Source organism: Numida meleagris, chromosome 3, assembly GCF_002078875.1.
Source record: "Numida meleagris isolate 19003 breed g44 Domestic line chromosome 3, NumMel1.0, whole genome shotgun sequence".
In the NCBI taxonomy this organism is placed as follows: Eukaryota; Metazoa; Chordata; class Aves; order Galliformes; family Numididae; genus Numida; species Numida meleagris.
The window spans coordinates 85,420,390-85,440,319 of record NC_034411.1 but is presented as its reverse complement, the minus strand read 5'-3'; the positions used below and the strand labels follow the sequence as shown (position 1 = coordinate 85,440,319).

At 36.1% G+C, this 19,930-nt stretch overlaps 1 protein-coding gene across 1 annotated transcript; it reads right to left on the bottom strand.

Moving 5' to 3' along the window:
- On the bottom strand, positions 1,712 to 6,016 carry LOC110396793 (fibropellin-3-like). The gene is made up of 3 exons (XM_021392656.1): positions 5,753 to 6,016; positions 3,323 to 3,444; positions 1,712 to 1,908 (listed from the first exon to the last, which is right to left on the bottom strand). Exons 1-3 carry the CDS (start codon positions 5,979 to 5,981, stop codon positions 1,861 to 1,863), a joined length of 399 nt encoding a protein of 132 aa, XP_021248331.1. The 5' UTR covers positions 5,982 to 6,016; the 3' UTR covers positions 1,712 to 1,860.

The following is a 19,930-nucleotide window of genomic DNA, read 5'->3' as shown; positions in this document are numbered from 1 at the left end:
TACTTATCTACTGTATGCTGAAAGCTTCAACCCCTCTTTCCTTTCCTCAGCTACTGAGGACTTTCTTTTGCAGTAACAGCATTACAGCTGCAATAGGTAAAATAATTCCTCTTCCATGAAACTTGTATAGAAAAGAACTTTATAATTTGTCACCCATTGCTTAACATTGCTTCACTCTCTCTATTCTCTCTTTCATCCTACAATGGGGATAGAGTCAGTGAGCATCTGTGTGGTGCTTAGACGCCAGCTGTGGTCAACACAGCACAAAGGACTGTAATTTTTTGTGTTTATTTGTGCTAGTGCATGGTTAATATAACAAGGCTGTCTATTTTTAAAGCTCTGTAACTATGCTACATTACCAACACAAAGAGGGAAAAGATGTAATGTATCTTTCTGGCAATGCTAATTGTCTCTGTCAGCTTCTCACTTTGACCTAGAAAAACGCATCAAAGGTATCTGAGTTGTTGGACTGCAGAATGGAACTTACATTAGCATAGTTAGCCAATTAATTATTCCTGAGGCACCAAAAGTTCTACTAATATGACATACAGTGACTTGTCCTGGTATATAGAAGATCTCAGGTGACTGGAATTCAAGGATGCAGCAGAAAATCAGAGCCTCCTTAAGTTGACCTAGTTGTGTCATTCAGTTGTGTACTTCACCTGTCCTGATCTCATCCCACGGTCCAATTGCTTAATGCCATCCACTGCCTGGAGACTCAAGGAAAGCCTGTGAAGTGTATGTTGCCATTACAGTGTCTGTTGGTATTCTTTCTCACATTAAGATCTTTGGTCCTTGACTTGTACAATAAGGGAACTGTAATTTATCTTTGGAAGAAAAGCATAGCTCATATAGAAATGATGACAGTATTGTGCTCTCCATCTGTTCTTAAGTCTTCCTTGATTATGCCTCAGTTGTTCCCAATTCCCCAGTTTATTAACTTTTTAAAGTAGAAGATGCCCCCTTTAATCATTAAAAATTAATCCTCTATGGGATTGTTATGTCAATTTCTATTCTTTTCCAGCTATTCTGGCTGAAGATGAAGAGGGAATGAGTCTTCCATTTCTATCAATACTTGTTAATTCATTAATCTTGTTTGCATTCATCACTGAGGAATCTTGGAGTATGAAACTGCATCATTTAAAATGGAAGAAATTCAGTGTCCTTTGAAAGTGAATACACCAAGAACAACACTGTATGCCAAATAACGTCATCCCATACAAACTGAATAATGCAATTACTTAGTGAGCTAGTCTTACATGCACCTTTCTGGAGTCAATTTAACAAGATGAACCACATGAGATTTCTTTCATAAACTAGTATCAGAAATATTAGTTTAAGTAAATATACTACAGAGAAGATAATGAGAATGTATAAATATTGAATAGCAATGCATTATTTTTGCCATAGCTAAACAAAACTACAAGTAATTCCCTATTTCTTGTCTTACTAATTACATATTGATACTAGTTTTTCAACTAAGCGGAGCTAGTTCTGTATATGTTTTTTTTTTTAAGAGCACAAATTCACATTATTATCACAAACTACAAAAAAACAGTCTTCTAATGCAGAACAAATGCTGAAGTTCTTTTATGTGCCCATTAAGTAACATCAGAGTGAGCATATCACTTTGAATGTTTTCTGTAGTGTTGACAACATAGGTGAACTATGTTGAGAAAGCCACTGAGGTCTGAAAAAAATCAAATCCAAAGTATAAAATTACACCTTGACATTAAGTTTCTATTTATTTCCTCTAGAGAGTCACTGAATCCACATTGAACATTTTTACTTTTTTTTAATGTCAGACTTCTCTGAAAGTCTGCATGCATCTCACTGATTTGCTGCATCACAGTCCATTTACTACAAAGACATTGGTCTGTGACAAAGAAGATGAGAAATGTGTAAGTGCTGCAAGACAAAAATAAACACAAATGAATCAAGAAAACAAAAACATGAAAGGTATATGAAGAAAAATCTAAAATAGTATTGAAAATTGCTGTGAGCTACAATTCTTCGGCAGGTTTAATTTTGCCTCAGTTAAAAACTCAATATTACAACTCATTCTGTGAAGTTTAGCAAACACTCTTGGTGGAATTACATGTTCATTATCTAAGGAATCTGTAATTTTGTCCATTTCTGATATCTTTTTTGGGCTTGTTTTAACTTTTGCATATATATATTTCTAGTTTAAGTCCATCTCAGGTCTCAGTTAATGCATCAGCTGCAGACATGTAATACATAGAATGTCCACATATACAACACAGTCTCATAAAAGCAGGATAGAACATTACTTAGGAGCATGAAACTTACTTCTGGAATGCCTGATTTTAAGATGGCAATATGAGTCCAGAATGAGAGCTTGAAATACTGAGTTTTAGTGCTAAAGAAAATATATGCATTTGCAATAATGTCCAAAGACAAGAACAAAAGCAACATAAGCTCTGTAGTCTCTATATCAAGCACTTAATTTTATCCAGCGTACTTACTAGTTCTCAAAGCATAGTTACAGAAAGCATAACATGTTCTAACCGTGAAAAATAAGAAACAGCTCTGGAACCAAGAGTAGATGATTGGAGAAAATTCTACTGAAGCATATAACTTCTGTTCAAGTTTAGGAAATAGTGATAACTGTGGGTTACCACCAGGATTTATCAGAAAGTGCAGTTTCCTTTATGTACTAGAGAAAAAGAAAAAGCTCAAACAAACAAACACCACTGCACTCCTCACACTGTTCTGGGCTCCTTGGATGGAATTCAGCTGGAATGCTGGAAACGTGAGTGACTATCTCAGGTTCAGTAGCCACACAGTAGCCATACAGTGGCTATACAGTCAGGAACATCTACAGTGTTGTTCAGTTTACCCAAAGTGGACATCTGCAAATGAGTGGCTGAAGTAATCTCTGGGTTGTGCTGACTGCATCAGCAAGGAATCATAGCACTGCTGGTGTGTAGTTATATATCAGCACTTTGATCTGAGTTCTACTCCTTGCTTTAACATTTTATTAATATAATTCCTTACAAGCATGCTGGGAGAAATTAGAAGAAATTTTAAAAAGCCAACATTTCTTCCAATTCTTTTAACCACAGCTAATTCCTTGACAGTTTGAATGGTCCGTGAGGACAATATTTGTACTATATAGTCTTCATGTCCCTACTGAGTACACTGAAAACAAATTGGTTCTTAAGAATCCTGGGGATTGTGACACAGAACATGGGCCAGGCCTGACACCTGGATGTCAGGCTTGAAATAGTCCTGAACACATAACTTTAGCTTTCAGGCAGAACTGAACAAACATCTTAATTAAAAAATATTTTGTACTAACCAAATGCAGGTCAACACAAGTAGAATTGTGTTCACAAGCGTTGTTTATGCAGTCATCAATGTCCTGCTCACACGTTAATCCCACATATCCTGGGTTGCACAAGCAATAGAAGCCATTGACAACTGTAACAAAGATAGTATTTCAGTACTAGGGTTGCTTCAGTACAACAACTGAATGTAGTAAATTTAAGTAAGCTACAGTTATGACTACTCATCACAATGGTGTACATGAAGTGTAGACATGTTAGAATGGAAATAAATTAAATGCATCACTTTAAAACACCTTTTTAATATTATGCACTGCATTTAATAAAAAAATTCAAATGTTTTAACATAAGAACTATAAATCAATTTTCATTTACTAGCTTCTGAAAAAGTAACGATGTCTTATAAGCTAATAAATGTTATTTCATAAAACTGTGAATATAAGATTTTATCTTTAATATTGTGCCTGAGATGGGAATTATTAAATTTTTTTGCCTTTTTTTTTTTTGCTTTTTTTTAAATTTTATTTTGAGGTGGGTAGGAGGTTGTTTTGTTTTGTAAGAAATGCCTTCTATTATAGTACTGCATTAAAGGAAAACTTGCCTAAAATTTGGCAGCTCAACCTATGATTAATTTTTATGCTTCATTTCAATATTAGCAAGATAATAATAAGAATTCTGTTTTTCATCATTATAATCTAAAGGGAGAGGAATCTCTAAAATGCTACATCTGTATAAGGAGTTTGCGAGAGCAATAATTGCAGCTCTTGCAGGCCTGAATTTCCTATAAACTCAAAGAGGTCCCTGGGTTCTTCATTATCTCTGAGATTTACCATGGAATCTATTTTGTCACTGTGTCTATACACAGAGCTGCTATTATATTCATCAAATGTTAAGTCCTCCAGAGCAGCAGCATTTTTTAATCTTCTCAGAGCTTCCCATCTTCCTCAGTATTTGAGCTTTCTACAGTCAGTGCAGAATGTGCATTGCAGAGGAACTGACACATCCACGCGGTACAAATCAATTTTAGAGGTACCACAAAGCCAAACCATCCACAAAAAGATACGGCATTTTGTTAGCATGAAGAACTTTACTGCATCTCATTTAAGTTCCAGTTCAAAAATGTTTCTGAGTGAATATACTGTAAATAGAAAACATCTGTAAACTTTTCAGGAAATAGTCTTTACTAGATAAAGCCACTTAAAAGTGCCTTTAAAAGTCTTTACTAGATGAAGCCACTCATCTTTTTCCCAGAGATGAAAACATGGAATTCTTAAAGCTTATTCAATTTTTTTGTTTGTTTGTTTAACCAGGAGAGTGTTAGGCAATTATATATTTAGCAATTTGGATTCAGAATTTTAAGACAGCAAGTCAATTAGATCTTCTGTAAATTTGTCTAAAAATTCTGAATTTCAGGGAAATTCTCAGGTTGGCCCAGTGCTTCAAGTATGGGGAAAGGTGAAGTTAGCTAGGCTTGCTCTGCATTAGTCCCTTCAGGGAAAGGTTAGTAGTAAGAGAATTACGTAATAATGACTTCAAAAGCAGTTACAAAAATGACAACTGAATTCCTTTTTCTAGTGATATAGGCTGATGGACAAAAATTATAGCTTAGGAAATTCAGATGGCATACTGAGGGGGTAGAAATCACTACACGAGCAGTACAGCAGTGGAGTAGGCCTTCCAGAGTTTCTGGAATTTCTGTGTTTCCTTAGGGGCTTTCAAATCTCAGTGAGAAAAAAACATGACCTTAGTCCAGTAGGAGGTTTGACTATGTGACCTCCAGATATCATTCTCCTTTTGAACTAGAGTTGATAAGTTTCTCTTGAAAATGACCACTTTCCAATTTGTTTACCAGGCACAGAAAGGGTTCTGATAGGTTTTAACACATAATACTTTCCATTAAGTACTGGCTGCTATTCAGTGTAGCCTGCCAATCCAGACAGAGTATGGTAGAGTAATTCATCATCAGGTTGCTTCTAAAGCATGCTAGTATGACGATCAGGAACAGAGTCAGTTACACGGTTACATGATTCAGGGCACATGATAGTAAACAGACTCTCTATTTTCCATGTTTGATATTTAATGCAGTTTTTGGACTCATTAGAATTATCACATATAGTGCCTAATTGCTCTACGAGCTCCTTTTCAGCAACTGACTATTCTCTCATCAGATGCACAATATAAGATATGTTTGGCTAATTTAGGTATCAAAGGAGACAGCACAAATCTCATTACAATTTCTCATTAGGTGCCCCTAAACACACAAACCTCAGTACCAGGAGTCAAGGCAGTTGGCAAAAATAATCCTCCAGGCACTGGCTGTGGAACTCCAGACAAGCTGAATTTCAGTAAATTATCCACCATTCTCCCCAGAGCAGCTCAGTAGCTACAGATGCTTCAACAGAGAGACTACTCTACATTAAAGGGAGTAACCACACTGAACTCACTGTCATAACAGTATCCGTGGAGGCAAGGGTTAGAACTGCATTCATTGACATTGACCTCACAGCGTGGACCTGCAAAGCCCTTCAGACACTGGCACTGGAATCCAAGGGGAAAAACATCCAAATTCATTTCTTCCGTGCACACAGCTCCGTTCTCACAGGGATTGCTTGCCTCACAAGGCCTAAACTCACAGTTTGAACCTGAAAAGAAAAATAGCAAAGCTGTCAGCATTTAACTAATGAACATGTTCCTGCAGCTGCTGCCTATTACAAGCTGTATTTTCTTTAGACTCCTCCTTAAAATTAAGTTGGAGGCTCTCAGAGATACATATATCTATAGTACCATGCAGAAATACTTATTTGCTTTGCTGTTTTACAAGCAAAAAAGGTTGGTTTGTTCCTGTTTTGTTTATATAATGGCACTGTATTTCAAAATCAAAATAGCATTTGAATACCTTTTGTATTTTTTCTGTTTATCCTTGTCCACTAAAATGGTCAAAAACTGCACTTAAAAAAAAATGAATTTTAATTTGCTGCTTCCTGTTACTTCTCCCTGATGCTATCACAGCTACCGTACAATTTTTTTATAGGTTAACTTCTAATCCCAAATATAAATGAAGTGCAAGTAACCTTTTATTATTGTTAAGCTTGCAATTCATGACTGCGCATAAATTATTTTACTAAAATTATGCGTTGTTGCTTTTATTTTAATGATGAGTGGCTGCCTCCACAGTGCATAAAATACAATACAGAACCTCACACAGTCCCTTTCTACTCTACTCTAACGCTCTAATGTGTAATAGATTATGTACATTTCTCTGGGATAATCAGGGAATTGTCTAATTGTGATCCTGGGTCACAGATGCCCTATCTAAATCCTTAGTTTGCAATAGATTTTAAATGATTTAAAGGTTCTTTAAAGTGAATCTTACTTTGTAAGCACATAACACTGATTCATGTTTTCCAGAAGCAAAACCTCAAAACACTGAGGGCAGACATAACAGAGATCAAATGGGATTGTAAAGCTGCTTCTCCTTTCCCTCATCATCGCTGAAGGCAAGTCTGCTCTTTCAGGCTGTTTCAGGCAGACTTTGCTGGCTTTCAGGGCTGCAACCAGCTGCGCACCAGCCCTCTGAGGACCTGTGGAGCTTGTCTGCCTTTCTGCCAGTGCTCTGTGGGCTGTGTCTGTGCTGTGCTTACCAGAGGAAGTGTGCAGGGTTTGCTGTCCTCCAGGCCCTTTTCCCACTTTCCTTAGGGCCCTGCCCCAGCTCTGGCTGCCCAGCCAGTCCCTCCTGAAGCATCTCCTCCCCCTCCTGCTTCAGTAATACTGATGTCTGTAGGGCTGTTTCTCTCACGTTATTTTTCATCACCCTCTCACACAACTGTTGCACAACATTTTTGGATCCAGGGCCCAGCCGTGCCCTGTGGTGGGCTGTTGGAGCCAGGCAGTCCCAGTTTTACCTCACATAAGGCCTTGCAGCACTGCTGCCAGCAGCTGCATGCCTCCACACAGCACATCAGAGAAGCCCTACTTATGAGATGTATAATGGTCCCCAGAATTTTCAATTTCTATTCAGACAAGAATTCTTGAGAAGTAATTGACTGGTGTTACAAGTCACCTGGAGTATTTAGCAGATTTAATATTGTAGATGATTGCTAACAGAACTGACAATTCATATAGTTTACTGGATATAATTTTGGCAAAACTGAATCAGTTAAGTGGTTAGCTTATTTTGAAGCAACAAATTTAATATTTTGTTATGGTTTCAGAAGAACAAAACTACAACATAGTGGTTGAGATCAAGCTGCAGTGCCATTCAGTGCCATTCTGTGGCTGTTTGAAAGCTTAACATTCCTTAACAATACAGGATATAGTAAAGGGATGAAAAACTCATTGTAAAACTTCAGTATTAAGATGACCATTAGACTGAATGATATTGAAGTTTAACTTGAAAAATGTACTTATATGTACTGAGATATGCTGTCAGTAAAATGACTCGGGCTCTCCTGTAAAAGAGGACAATAGGACTCACTGCTATGATATGCTTAGTTATAGGCCAAAGTCAATTGAACTCATGTATCTTCTCCTTTGCTTGTACTACCAGGATAGGCAAAATTGTGTTGGCCGGTTCCACATTTCCCTCATTCTATGGGGACCGTTACTCATAATAATAGCCCACTGGCTATCACCAGGTCTTCTTAATAGTGAAACACATGCTCTCTACAATGTTCACAGGATTTTAAATGAGCTGAATCATTGCTGTAAGGCAGAGTAATTTGAGGGCTGAACTCTCAAGGCTTTTGTATAGGAACTGTTAGGTCATAGCCTGAACCAGCGACTGAGCACCTGGTGAAAGGGAGTAGCCAGCCCTAGGAGCACAGATGGAAGCAATTCTACTGTGCAACTGGAAAGGGTGGACCCAGGGTCTGCCCCTCGCTAACCTCATTTAAGGGCTGGCAGCAGCAAAGGGGAGCATCTTTAGAGTGCTTTGTGAACCCTGATCCTCAGAAAGGGGTAAGCAATTCCTTCTTTATTACTAGATTGTGACCTTTTTCTTTCTTGGGTGATCCAAAACTAGTTTAAAGCAGCTATATCTGGTACTGCTTATCTTTACAGCTTCCAAAAGATACAAGTAGAAATAGAACTGGAATAAAACAAACAAATAATAACAACATACACCACCTATCTGACCAATGCAGTGATGCTGATGGAGGAGAAAAAAAATGGCACAAGTTGTTCCCTGTCTTTCTGTCACCAGTGGTCTCTCTGATACACAGTAATCTTGCAGGCCACGATATGGGTTCTGGAATTCCCTGAAATTGCATAACAAAAGCTGCCATATGGCTCACTGAGATTTCACCCAAAAGTTTTCATCTTTATATCACAACAGCTTGACATGAGTGACAACCTTGCTGATTCCTAAAGTGGAGTTCTCACGCACATAAGTAAGCTTACCACATAGTTCACAAGTGGAACTGTCAGATGATCCAGTAATGCAGTATTTGTTTTTCTTCTGAGTTGATGGTAAAAAAGATTTGCCTGTCCTCTTACGGAGCCAAGTGTTTTTTGGCAGTAGATGCTTTTGTTAGACAAAGCAGAGGTCATGACACAGTGTATCACCTTTTGCCTACTGTAGTATCCTACACTTCTCCTCTACTCTGTTCTAATGAGGCTGCATTTATAATACTGTGTCCAATTCTGGGCTCCCCAGTTCAAATAGAAATAGAGATCTCCTGGAAGGAGTCCAGCAGAGAGCCACAAAGATGATGAAGGGCCTGGAGCATCTCCCATAAGAGGAAAGGCTGAGTATCCTGGGTCTATTCAGCCCGGAGAAAAGAAGGCTGAGGGGGGATCTGATTAATGTTTCTAAATACCCAAAGGGAGATGGGAGACAAATGGATGGGGCCATGTTCCTCTTGGTGGTACATAGCAATAGGACAAGGAGTAATGGCTTAGAAGTTGAACATAGGAAGTTCCATACAAACATGTGGAAGAACATATTTACGGTGACAGAGCACTGAAGCAAGCTGCCCAGAGATGCTGTGGAGTCTCATTCTGTGGAGATATTCAAGACCTGTCTGGATGTCTACCTGTGTGACCTATTGTAGGCTACCTGCTTTAGCAGAGGGTTGGACTCAATGATCTCTAGAAGTCCCTTCCAACTCCTGCAATTTTGTGATTCTATTATATGAACGCTAATGAATTTGGAAGTTTTTGATCTCAGTATCTTGTGGCCATGAGTTTCATGAGTTAGCAGTGTATTTCATAAAAGTATTATTCTTTATCTTTTCTAAAGATTATTATTTTTAATTTCAGTATATTCCCAGACCTCCGGCTTCCATGAATGCTTTTTATTTAAAATATTTTTCTCTTCTGATTCAGTAATGTACCAGCTTTCTATTGTCTTCTATTTCTACACTTTATGGGAACTATAACAGTATCCCCTAGCTGAACAACAAAAGAGTAGCTGCACAACTTTCAGCTGGTCTCAGTGCCTCTAAGAAACACTGATCTTCAAAGAATTATACATTTAAAAAAAATGTGATTCTCATTCAGAAATTTAAAAATTTCTAAATTTTATTTTTAAATAATTTATTTTAAGCTTCAGGTGAGATGCTATCTCCAACACAATTTCTGAGATGGTTTTTGGAAATACTTGAAATGTAACAGGTTCAATGTAAACAGACTGAAAATAAGGAACGGAGGTAACCTAAACTTTCATGTTCTTCTTTTCCTTTCATAAATTTAGTTTTAACACATATTTATGTTCTCAAATTCAGTAACTGATGACAAGGTTTTCTTGCGCTGTTTTTTTTCTTTTGTTCTCTTTTAATGAAAGCCTGGGTAGATGTCTTCACTGTGCACTCTGACAAAAGGAGCTTGAATCAATCATGGAATTATAAGAGTCATAGAATCACAGTGACACAGAATGGCTTGGTTTGGAAGGGATCTTGAAGATCACCTTGTTGCAACCCTCCTGCTGTGGGCAGGGTTGCCAACTACTAAATCAGGAACTAGAATAAGTTGCTCGTGGCCCCATTGGACCTGGCCGTGAATGCCTCCAGGAACGGGGCATCCACAACTTCTCTGCACAGCCTGTTCCAGTGCTTCGCCGCCCTCTCAGTGAAAAATTAGCCCACATTAAATAAGTGGCAGGGTGCTGTTTGGTCCTTCTGAAAATGTCTCTTCTGCAGACTGGCTTGCCCAGTCTGCCTTCAAAAAGGAAAAAAAAGGGGAAAATGTCATCGACTATCTCACAACTTTTCCAAGACACTCGTTACATCATTGAGCAATGGGATCTCATTTTTCTCAGGCTCCCATTCATAGTAGAACTATGGAACTCTATTGTTGCCCGTTGTGTGCCTTGCTAGTTATAGCTCCAGTTGCACTTTAGCTTTACTAATTCCATCCCCATATGACTGGGTGCCTTCTAGGTAGGTAGGTAGCTCACCATTGCATTTACCTTTTGTGCTTGCTGTTTTCTGTTCCCAATTTGTCAATTTTTCTGCCACATGTGCTTGATTTCCTGTATGTTGGAAAGGTCTGTACTTCGACTTATCTTTCAAGATAAATCAGTGGGATCGAGATAAATCAGTTTTCCCTTCGGTGAAGTCACCAATGGGAGTTGCAAACCAGACCCAAGTCAGCTCAATGATGTCAAGGATCTGCTACTTGTATTTCTTGATTCTTTTAGGATTATAAACTCCATCATTTCACTGCTATTGTTGCCAAAGCAACAATACTTCTTGGTAGTCTGGCTAGTGAGCAGCTCAGGCACCTTCCAGTTGTGCTATTCTGCAAGCTGGAGCATACATTTATACTTCTTCAGATTCTTGCTCCTAGTAAATTCCCAGAAGGGCAGGAATTTCAGTGATGTATGCACTGATTTGACACTACACCAAAATATATCCTTCCCTGACAAAACAGACCTTTTCTCACACTAAAAGAAATTAGGAGATATGTAAATTACTGCCTTTGATGTAGCAATAGCAAAGTTACATCACACAAAGTAAAAATATTTACTTTGTCCTTACAAGTAGAAAGAACTGAAAATTAAAATTGAGTCATAAAGTTAATGATCTGGGGTAATATTCCTATTTCCTAAATGAGGCCAAAACAGATGACAGAATATTAACTATATGTAGTATTCTAAATTGTTTTTTCAGTGCTTTCTTTCAAGCCACTCCACCTTCACCTGAATTGGAAATACAACCTCTTTTTCTTCCATATGGCTTTCCTGCATATCACTGCTTGGGAAATCTTTCTCTGCTATTGAATTGGAAAAGATTTCAGTCCTACACTGACTAGAAGGCTGGAAATAAAAGAAAATAAGATTTTATCTTACCTACTCAGTCCCTTTCCTTTAGTAAATTAATATTCAACTGTTAGTGTTGAGAGTCAATAATGTAAAAGACTCCTCCCTCATTCAGAGGATCACAAGTGTTTATATTATTTTTAATGCAAGTATGAAAATCATTCATCATTAAATAATTGATTAGCAATGCTAATCAATACAAGTAGCAAGAATACAAGAAAATGTTCGCTGATTTAAAGTAGAATGTTTTGGAAAAGGACATATTCAAAGGATAGTAACAGGCAGTTGTGGTTGTATGTTAGTAAGATGAATTCCCTTCTGCTGTTGCTGTCATATCAGCTTTTTTTTTTTTCTTTTTTTACAAAGCTGTATATGTACATTTAAGGTTATTTAGTTAAATCAAGCAGACAGACAGACTAGGGATGCACTATTTGTTTATTAAAGTAAATTTATCAGAATAGAGAATTCACCTCTACTGCATTTTCGCTTTTTTAAGAAAAGCATTTGTTAAACTATTTTTGAGGAAAATACGTAAGTGTGGAACATTTAACTGTAGCTGATTAATTACAATATATCTAGTTTTACCTAAACATTAGAAAGTTTTTTTATCTGGCATGTTTCTGGAAGTCTGTGATTAAGTCCGTAAATTTTGACAGAAAGGAATGCTGTAGTAGGAAACACAGCATAAATCGTCTTCTCCCACTCACATATCAGGATTTTTAAATTGGCCATCACAGAATGAAAAAGGTAATATTCACTAAACATAGTTACCTGACAGAAAAGAGAAAGTATATATGTCCAACGCATCAAATGTGAAAGACTCAAACACAGAAGATCATTAATAAATTAATAAGTTCAGCTCATCTTTCCAAGTACGCTTATTTCAATTAGACATGTTTAATGTTTTTGCTGGTTTAAGTCTTGACTGTATTTTATTGATTACAAGAAGAGATTGTCTTTACTAGAGAATTAAAAGCCTCTCCATTAGGAAGGAACCCAATAGAACACAAAAGAATATGGACTAGCAATTAAGTTACACTGTCAGTTGAAGGACATTTCTGTTTTCAGTGGCTGAATATATCAGGTGAATATAACCCTACCAACATAAATTATTCATTATTTGTTATGTATTTTATTTGGAAAACACTTTTGTTCAAGAATGAGAAGCATACTGCATGATCAGAAATGTAATTGTAGTAGTACTAATCAATTCTCTTTTCTATAGCATTTGCTTGTAATTCTTCTACAGTAGACACTAAATATCAGAAATGAAAACTGAAAATAATTTCTTCCTGAGTAATACTTTGATTTGTTAAAGCTATTATTATAAGTCAAAAGAAAAATTTATAGAAATGATGTAGTAAATAAATGACCTGTCATTAGTTTTCATTTTCTTATGTAAAACGATTGATATTTGTTTGTTATTATTTGCTCAGCATAAAATTGTACATGAAACATTTTGATATGTACTACAGATTTCTCTTATAATCAGAAACGGCATCTCTTCAGTGCTGCTATTCTTTTGAGAAAATAATAAAAAAGCCATTTGCTACAAACATTTTAAGGAATTAATTCTGACAACAGCTTTCAAAGTCAGCATTTTGCAGTAAAAGTAGGAAAGGAATCAATGACAAAACATATCTGATTGCCAACTGCTGGCATGATTATGAGAATATAGTGAAAATAAACTGTCTGTGGCTAGTTCTGGATCAAGAAGAATGTCACTTGAGGGCCAATTTCCTAAGTAGTACTAGATCACTTAATATTATTGTGATATACGGACTCATGAGGACAGAGAGCTTTGAGGACAGATGAAATGGCATCATTGCCAAGTGGTCTGTGTGGAGGCATGGACAAGAGGTGACGAACCAGGAAAGTAGCAGCACCTACCCTTGGGCATCAGACTAGGGTCAGAGGAAGTAGATGTGCTCTGAAACTATGAAGTGTCAGTATCTCAGTTCCAATAGTGATCCCCATTCCAAATTCATAGGCAACTTGCTGGTTTTCCCAAGATTGTTCTTTTGAAAGCATTTTAGTTTACAAAATAATTTGATCGCATCAGAGAAATTTGTATTGATGCCATCAATAAGTTGATGACATCAACTTTCTACAGTTCCCATCACAAGAGGCTTCCATAAACATATCATAGCATAGTGGGAAATCTCAGGAACACTAACCAGCAATCAGCTAAATGCTTAAATTTTTAGGTCCCTGAAAATCTAAAGAATAAATGTCTTAATAGAGGCAATTTACTTTATCCTTAAGTGTTCAAAATTGTCATTTTCTATAACTTTGAAAAGTTTACAGATATCTCTGAGAAGCTTGCAATTATTTTATCAACTGGTTAGTTGGCTTAGTTTCGTCTACCTTGTGGCATAAGAAAACAACGTAGTACATGTACAAAAGAAACCTAATGTACTCTGGAACTGGATAGGAAGAAAACAATAACTGCAGAGGCATGCATGTAAAACTCAAAACTAAGCCAAGTATTACTGTAGCATTTTATAAATGCATCATATCTTTTCTTTCAGTTCAAATTTACAGCAATTCCTTATTTTCCATGGAATTCAAATTATACTTAACATAAAGAGCTTTGTGATTCTGTATATGTGAAGGAGCATTTTCAGTGAAATCAGTACAAACTGAAAATCAATAGATTTGTTTTTTCAAATTATTTTTTAAAGGAAGAATGTTTGGAAAGCAATACTTGGCACTTCCAAATAAAAGATATTTCCTTAATTTTATAAAATAAGGCAGGCCATGCAGCAATGATGGAACAAAGAAAGGGATAGACCCACATCACAAAGTTAAAAAGAAAATCACATGTTTATATTATTGCTCCATACCTGTATAAATTTCTGTAAAAACAGACAAAAAGAAAAGTTGAATGTATTACTTAGGTGCATTTTTTCATGTAAAAAAAATAACTACTGTAAATGAAGATATAAGTCAACATGAATATTTGTGTAATTCAGATCTCATCATAAAAATCACGCTTCACTCTTTCTCAAATAACGAAAAGAAAAATGCTACTAAGGAAAACAGTTACCATAAATTTAGTTCCTACTGAAGTATATGTAATTCTTTTGTTGCTTTTTTGTTTTCTTCTTCTATCTTTCTTTAATACATCAGAGCTTAACTGAAATTACTAATGTAATTTTTTCCTCATGGCCTAGGGCCCGTGGATATCATTTTTGCCTGCAGTGATTCCCACCTTTAGTTCAGGTAGCCAGACCCTTCTGTGTTTCAAGAATTTGTTTTCATTTGCTTAAAATTCACCGGATTGGCCAGGTGTTATTTACAACATATACCAGGATTATTATTTTCTTACTCTGATTTGTGTGTTGGCAGATCTCCCTGCACCACAAATAGACCTGCCATGTAGAAAAATAATGCTGCAAAGTATTATTTCAACAACCAGAAAAAAAAAACACTTGATAATCAACTTTTTCTGATAAAGAGAAATACCCTCATTATTTTTAGGGCAGCCAGGGAAAACGTAATCATGTTTTAAACCTTTGAAAAACTGTGATTTGCACATACTTTTTAGGAAGTAAGGGAAAGATGCATAGAGATTTTCATTTGCAATGAATATACCTTGTATCATCTACATAACATAAATCTCCTCCCTGTCACCAAGGTACTCGTACAACATTCCCACAGCATGACTAATGAAATTCAAAGCCCTGATCTGCTGTAGATGACTGGATTTAGAGAGGCAGTATTCCCAGAGTACTCATGGCTGTAAAAGCTTAGAAAATATTTCTTGTGGATCAAAGTGCATCCCAAGGTGCAAAATGAAAGCAGAGCTGAAATTACAACACATACCTCACTGAATTTTTACAGACAGATTTATTAACTAGGGTTTTCAGAGATGATTTTGGGTTCTTGGCACTGCACCTAAAGGTCATAGGTCTCCTACAGGTCTTATCATATCTGCCAGCCCTTTGTGGGTATCTAGCATACCTCGGACTGTCTAAATGATACTACAGTTGGCTAGGTTAAAAGTCTGCTCACTGAATGCTTAGTTTTGGAGACAGAAATACCTGAATTTAGGCACCTAGATGTCAATTTTTAGAAACAATAGCAAGCTTGATAGAAATAGGAGAAAAATTTCCAGAGAAGTTCCACAGTTATTTTATATGGAAGCCAACAGCAATTCCAAGCCAACCTTTTTCTTTATTGCTTAGGGGCAATACTGATTTCCTAGATCATATACCATAAGCATGGATGCTTTGCTTCTCTATCTACAAAAATCTCCAATGGGACACAAAGTGTCCCTTCATAGCTCTCTGCACTAGTTTTATTTTTTCCCTAAATAAAATTTCATTTGGCTGCTCAGCATCAAGAATGGCAAAAACAGATACAAACTGAACAGGAGATATTCTTCTGCAGTCTAACACAAATATTTGCCACCAGGAGCCACAAGTCTTGGAAAACTGCCTTTTTGCATAGGTCTTGGCACAGCAAAGACTGAGATTTGGCCTGTGAGAGCTGAAAAAGTAATTGCTCCATTATATCTACTTTAGTCTTTTGCCTTCATGAGCACTTACATTTCTTACTTATTATCTGTTTCGTAATTAGCTGTTCCCATAATAGCGTGTCCTGTGCTGAAAACTCCATTATTAGTGTTGCTTTTCAACAGACTTAAGCATTTTTTTTTTCTGCTGAGTTGCCTTTCTCAGTAGTTTACTTTCTTTTGCAACATGTTTAATGGCTAATTACCATTTTTGCTTTAGTCTTAATTGCAACACATTTGGAGACATGTGTCATTAAGACTGCAACAAATAAGTACACATTTCCTCTGAACTGAATTTCAATGTTCCTCTACAATTACATATATTTGATTTAAAAGGTCATATCTATTAGTAGCATTTAGACCAAACAAATACAGTGCATTTTTTAAATGAGTCATGCAATCCTTTGGATCAGAGGATAATTTTCTTCTCTCTCATTATTAAAAACATATTAATAAAAAGCTTCTTTTTGTTTAAGAAAAATAAAAAGAAGTATTCATGTCAGCTATTGAAGGGCTGTCACATATTAAATATATAATCGCAACCCCAAAGGGGGTTTATTTTTATTTTCTCTTCCTTGCTGAAATTTTCTTGCAAATAGCAGTAGACAGGCTTAGTACGTGGGTAACAGAAATGATAAAGTAGTAAATGCCAGCGTAGAAAATGGAAAAAATTTGAAATTTTGGTGTGTGACTGTAAGATCTGTTCTTAGTTTTCAATCTTAAGAAAAATACAGCCTCATACAACAGGTCCATGTCTCTCCTGTACTGAGGACTACACATCTGGACACAGTACTCCAGGTGAGGCCACACCAGCACACAGTAGAAGGGAAAGATCACCTCCCTCGACCTGCTGGCCACACTTCTTTTGGTGCAGCCAACGATACGGTTGGCTTTCCAGGCTGTGAAGCCATTCTGGCTCACGTCAAATTGTTGATTTCAAAATAAAACTATCAACTTGTGCTTCATACCATTTTGCATAAAATAAATAATTTCAGGTCACTATTTAATATGCCTCCATCTATAGATAAAATAAATATATTTTATATACGGATAAAGCATAGCATTAAGTACTACATAATTTACTAATTGCACTATTCTTGAATTGCGTGTGAATTTTTAATGAACAGGACAGTATTTCCTTCCAGAGGCACAGTAGCTTTTATTCAACCTTCCATGAAACTGTTAGTACCTCTAAATGAGATATAGCCTCACAATATGTTTCTCACACGCTCTCTTCTGCAGCACTTAATATCAATTCCATAATAACTGTGATTCTATTAAAGAAATGCTACAATTGTAGAATCAATATATAATAGGAAAGTTACTGTAATAACTCTCTGGGTAGGATTCTAGAAAGGAATCAAGCTCATAAGAGGACTGAGAGGCCTTTCTAACACATAAATTACTGCCAAAGACTACCACAGATAAATTATTGGCCAAAACTTTAACTAAATGTATTTCTAAGCTGTCTCTTACTGCTGACGTTATGTTCTTTGACTTGTCCTGTATCCACATCAAGTTTATTTTTCTTCCTGATCCCAGTTTCAATAGTAGGGAATGCTACAGAAAACCAGCTAATCCCATTCCTTTGTTTCTGAACAGCTAAACTTCAGAATATCCTTTGAAAAAATGTCCCATACAGATGACTATAAGTGTCGTATCTTAGATACAATACAAAATAGGTGGAAGAGGGTGCATTTCTAAAATATTTGCAGGGATTAATACATTAGAACCAAACAGAAGCAACTATACCAGATACGTACTTCTGTTAAATCTCTGTATAAGAAGAGCATTATATTACAGTAGAAATAAGTGGCTGGGGGGTAAATAGCTCTCCAGTGTTTCAGTGTGAAGTATAATAGTAATTTGTACCATACAAGTCAGTGACTTTAAACAGAGAACTGGACTTCAAAAATTGGAGTATCATATTGAGATATTGAGATAATCAGAACATATTTGCAAGCACATACAGTATTTGTGGCAGAGATGGCAAAAAATATTATATAAATATAGATGCTATTATTTTTTTCTATCTGTCCATAGCTACAACACGTGCACATTGAGCCTCAGTAACTACTGGGATTTTTATGTAGCCTGACATAAGGGTCTCTTCATTGATAAAATAATCTGCTATAGATTTTTTTCTTCTTTAATCAAATCTAGAGCTTCCTTGACAGCAAGGTCATAAACTTTATAATATAAAAGCATATGGATATTGAAATATGTTATTTCATACTTTATCAGTACAAAAGGTAAATCTCTGTCTTTAGAACACAGAAATTCAATTTCATCCTCCACAGGACAAGAAATTTAGCTGAAATAGGCTGACAAGACTTCAATTACCACATTTAGTAATCAGAACATTATTAGGAGTTGACAAGGATGTTATGTTGTATCTGGAATTCTTACATGCTTCTTCAGTTTTCTTTTGAGCTGTGCGTAGTTTGACCACTAGTACTCTCAAGCTATATTCAGTAGAACATTTGGAAGAAGTGAAAGGAAGAGATTTCAGTGATAGTAGTTCCAATGAATTATTTGAATATACAGAAAGACCGGTGATCTGCACTAGCTGTGGGGAAGTCCTCTAATTGGTGAACACTGAAGGAGAGGAATGTATTCATTTTGTCACTGTGAGTTACAGCAATATTGACAGAAGAAATACTTCTCTCCAGTATTGTTTTTACCATGGAAATTAGGTTTTCCAAAACAGTTTGTGCCCACAGGAAAACATCACACACACATCTGGCTTGTAGAGTTAACTTTCACAGACAGGATCATCAGACTTTTGAAGGAAAATCCAGATATGTACTACTGGTCAAGTATCATTGTATTTAAAAGACTTAGATGTCTTTCAGTATTCTAGAAAAAACAAGGATGAACTAAAATATTGTCATAGTAGAAATACCCACGCTTTACAAAGAGCACACAAGAAAAATACAAGAAAATAAAATTATACAATAATATTTTTATGATTTTTTGTTGAATTATCATAGTTACATGGGACGAATGTAAGATTCATCAGAATATAAAAGCACATATTCAAGGTATCAAAAAGTCTGTGACAAAAAATGAGAAGCAGCTGTGCTTGCCCTCTAAAGAATGGGAAATAAAAAGAAAGCAGAAAAAAAAGATTTTAATAAGGAGAGGGAAAGAAAGGAGAGACTTGTTTGAAATCTTGTTGGAACCCTATTTTCACAATAAACAAATTACATTTTCCTGGCTAACAAAGGAGACAGTCAAGCAGATAAATGTATGCAAACCAATATCTGTAACAAACCCATTTCCAGGTTAATCTGAAAGACTGCCTTCTGTATGAGTGCACCTAAATGTCCAAACCATGCTCTGAATTCCTTAATTCTATGTTCTATCCATTAGAGGGCTGCTGTACACATTCTGGAGTGGTGTATGTTCTTTTTTTTTAATTATAGTGTTGTATAGCCTGTAAGTCAGGCTGCATGACTGAAGAATCAAACCATTACACCATATTAGGGATGTAGAAATTCAACTTTTTTTCCCTCAAGAAATTGTGGCATTCGTAGCATTGTATGTATGCTGTTTCACTAAGCAAGAACTTGTGAAAATACTCAAAACTGAAACAGATATTCCTATATTACTTTTATTATGTCTTTACTTTCTCAGTGAAACAATTCTGTAATCTGTAATTAGTACATACAAAACTATTTGTTACTGTTACTTTGTTGCTGAGTATTTCCTCACAACTTGAAAACAGTTTAACTCTCCATTATTTATGCTGGCTTCCTGTGAATCAGTTAAAGACTACATTTACATCCATCTAATACCAAATAAAGAGATGGTAAGAGACTGGGTAGAGTTTTCACATGAACA

Excerpts from the sequence above, each read along its gene's own strand:
- LOC110396793 (XM_021392656.1), bottom strand. The coding sequence starts at position 5,981 with ATGCTGACAGCTTTGCTATTTTTCTTTTCAGGTTCAAACTGTGAGTTT. Across the intron at positions 3,445-5,752 it reads CCACGGATACTGTTATGACA|TTGTCAATGGCTTCTATTGC; the intron begins GTGAGTTCAGTG and ends TCTTTGTTACAG. Across the intron at positions 1,909-3,322 it reads CTTGTGTTGACCTGCATTTG|CACTTACACATTTCTCATCT; the intron begins GTTAGTACAAAA and ends TTTGTCTTGCAG.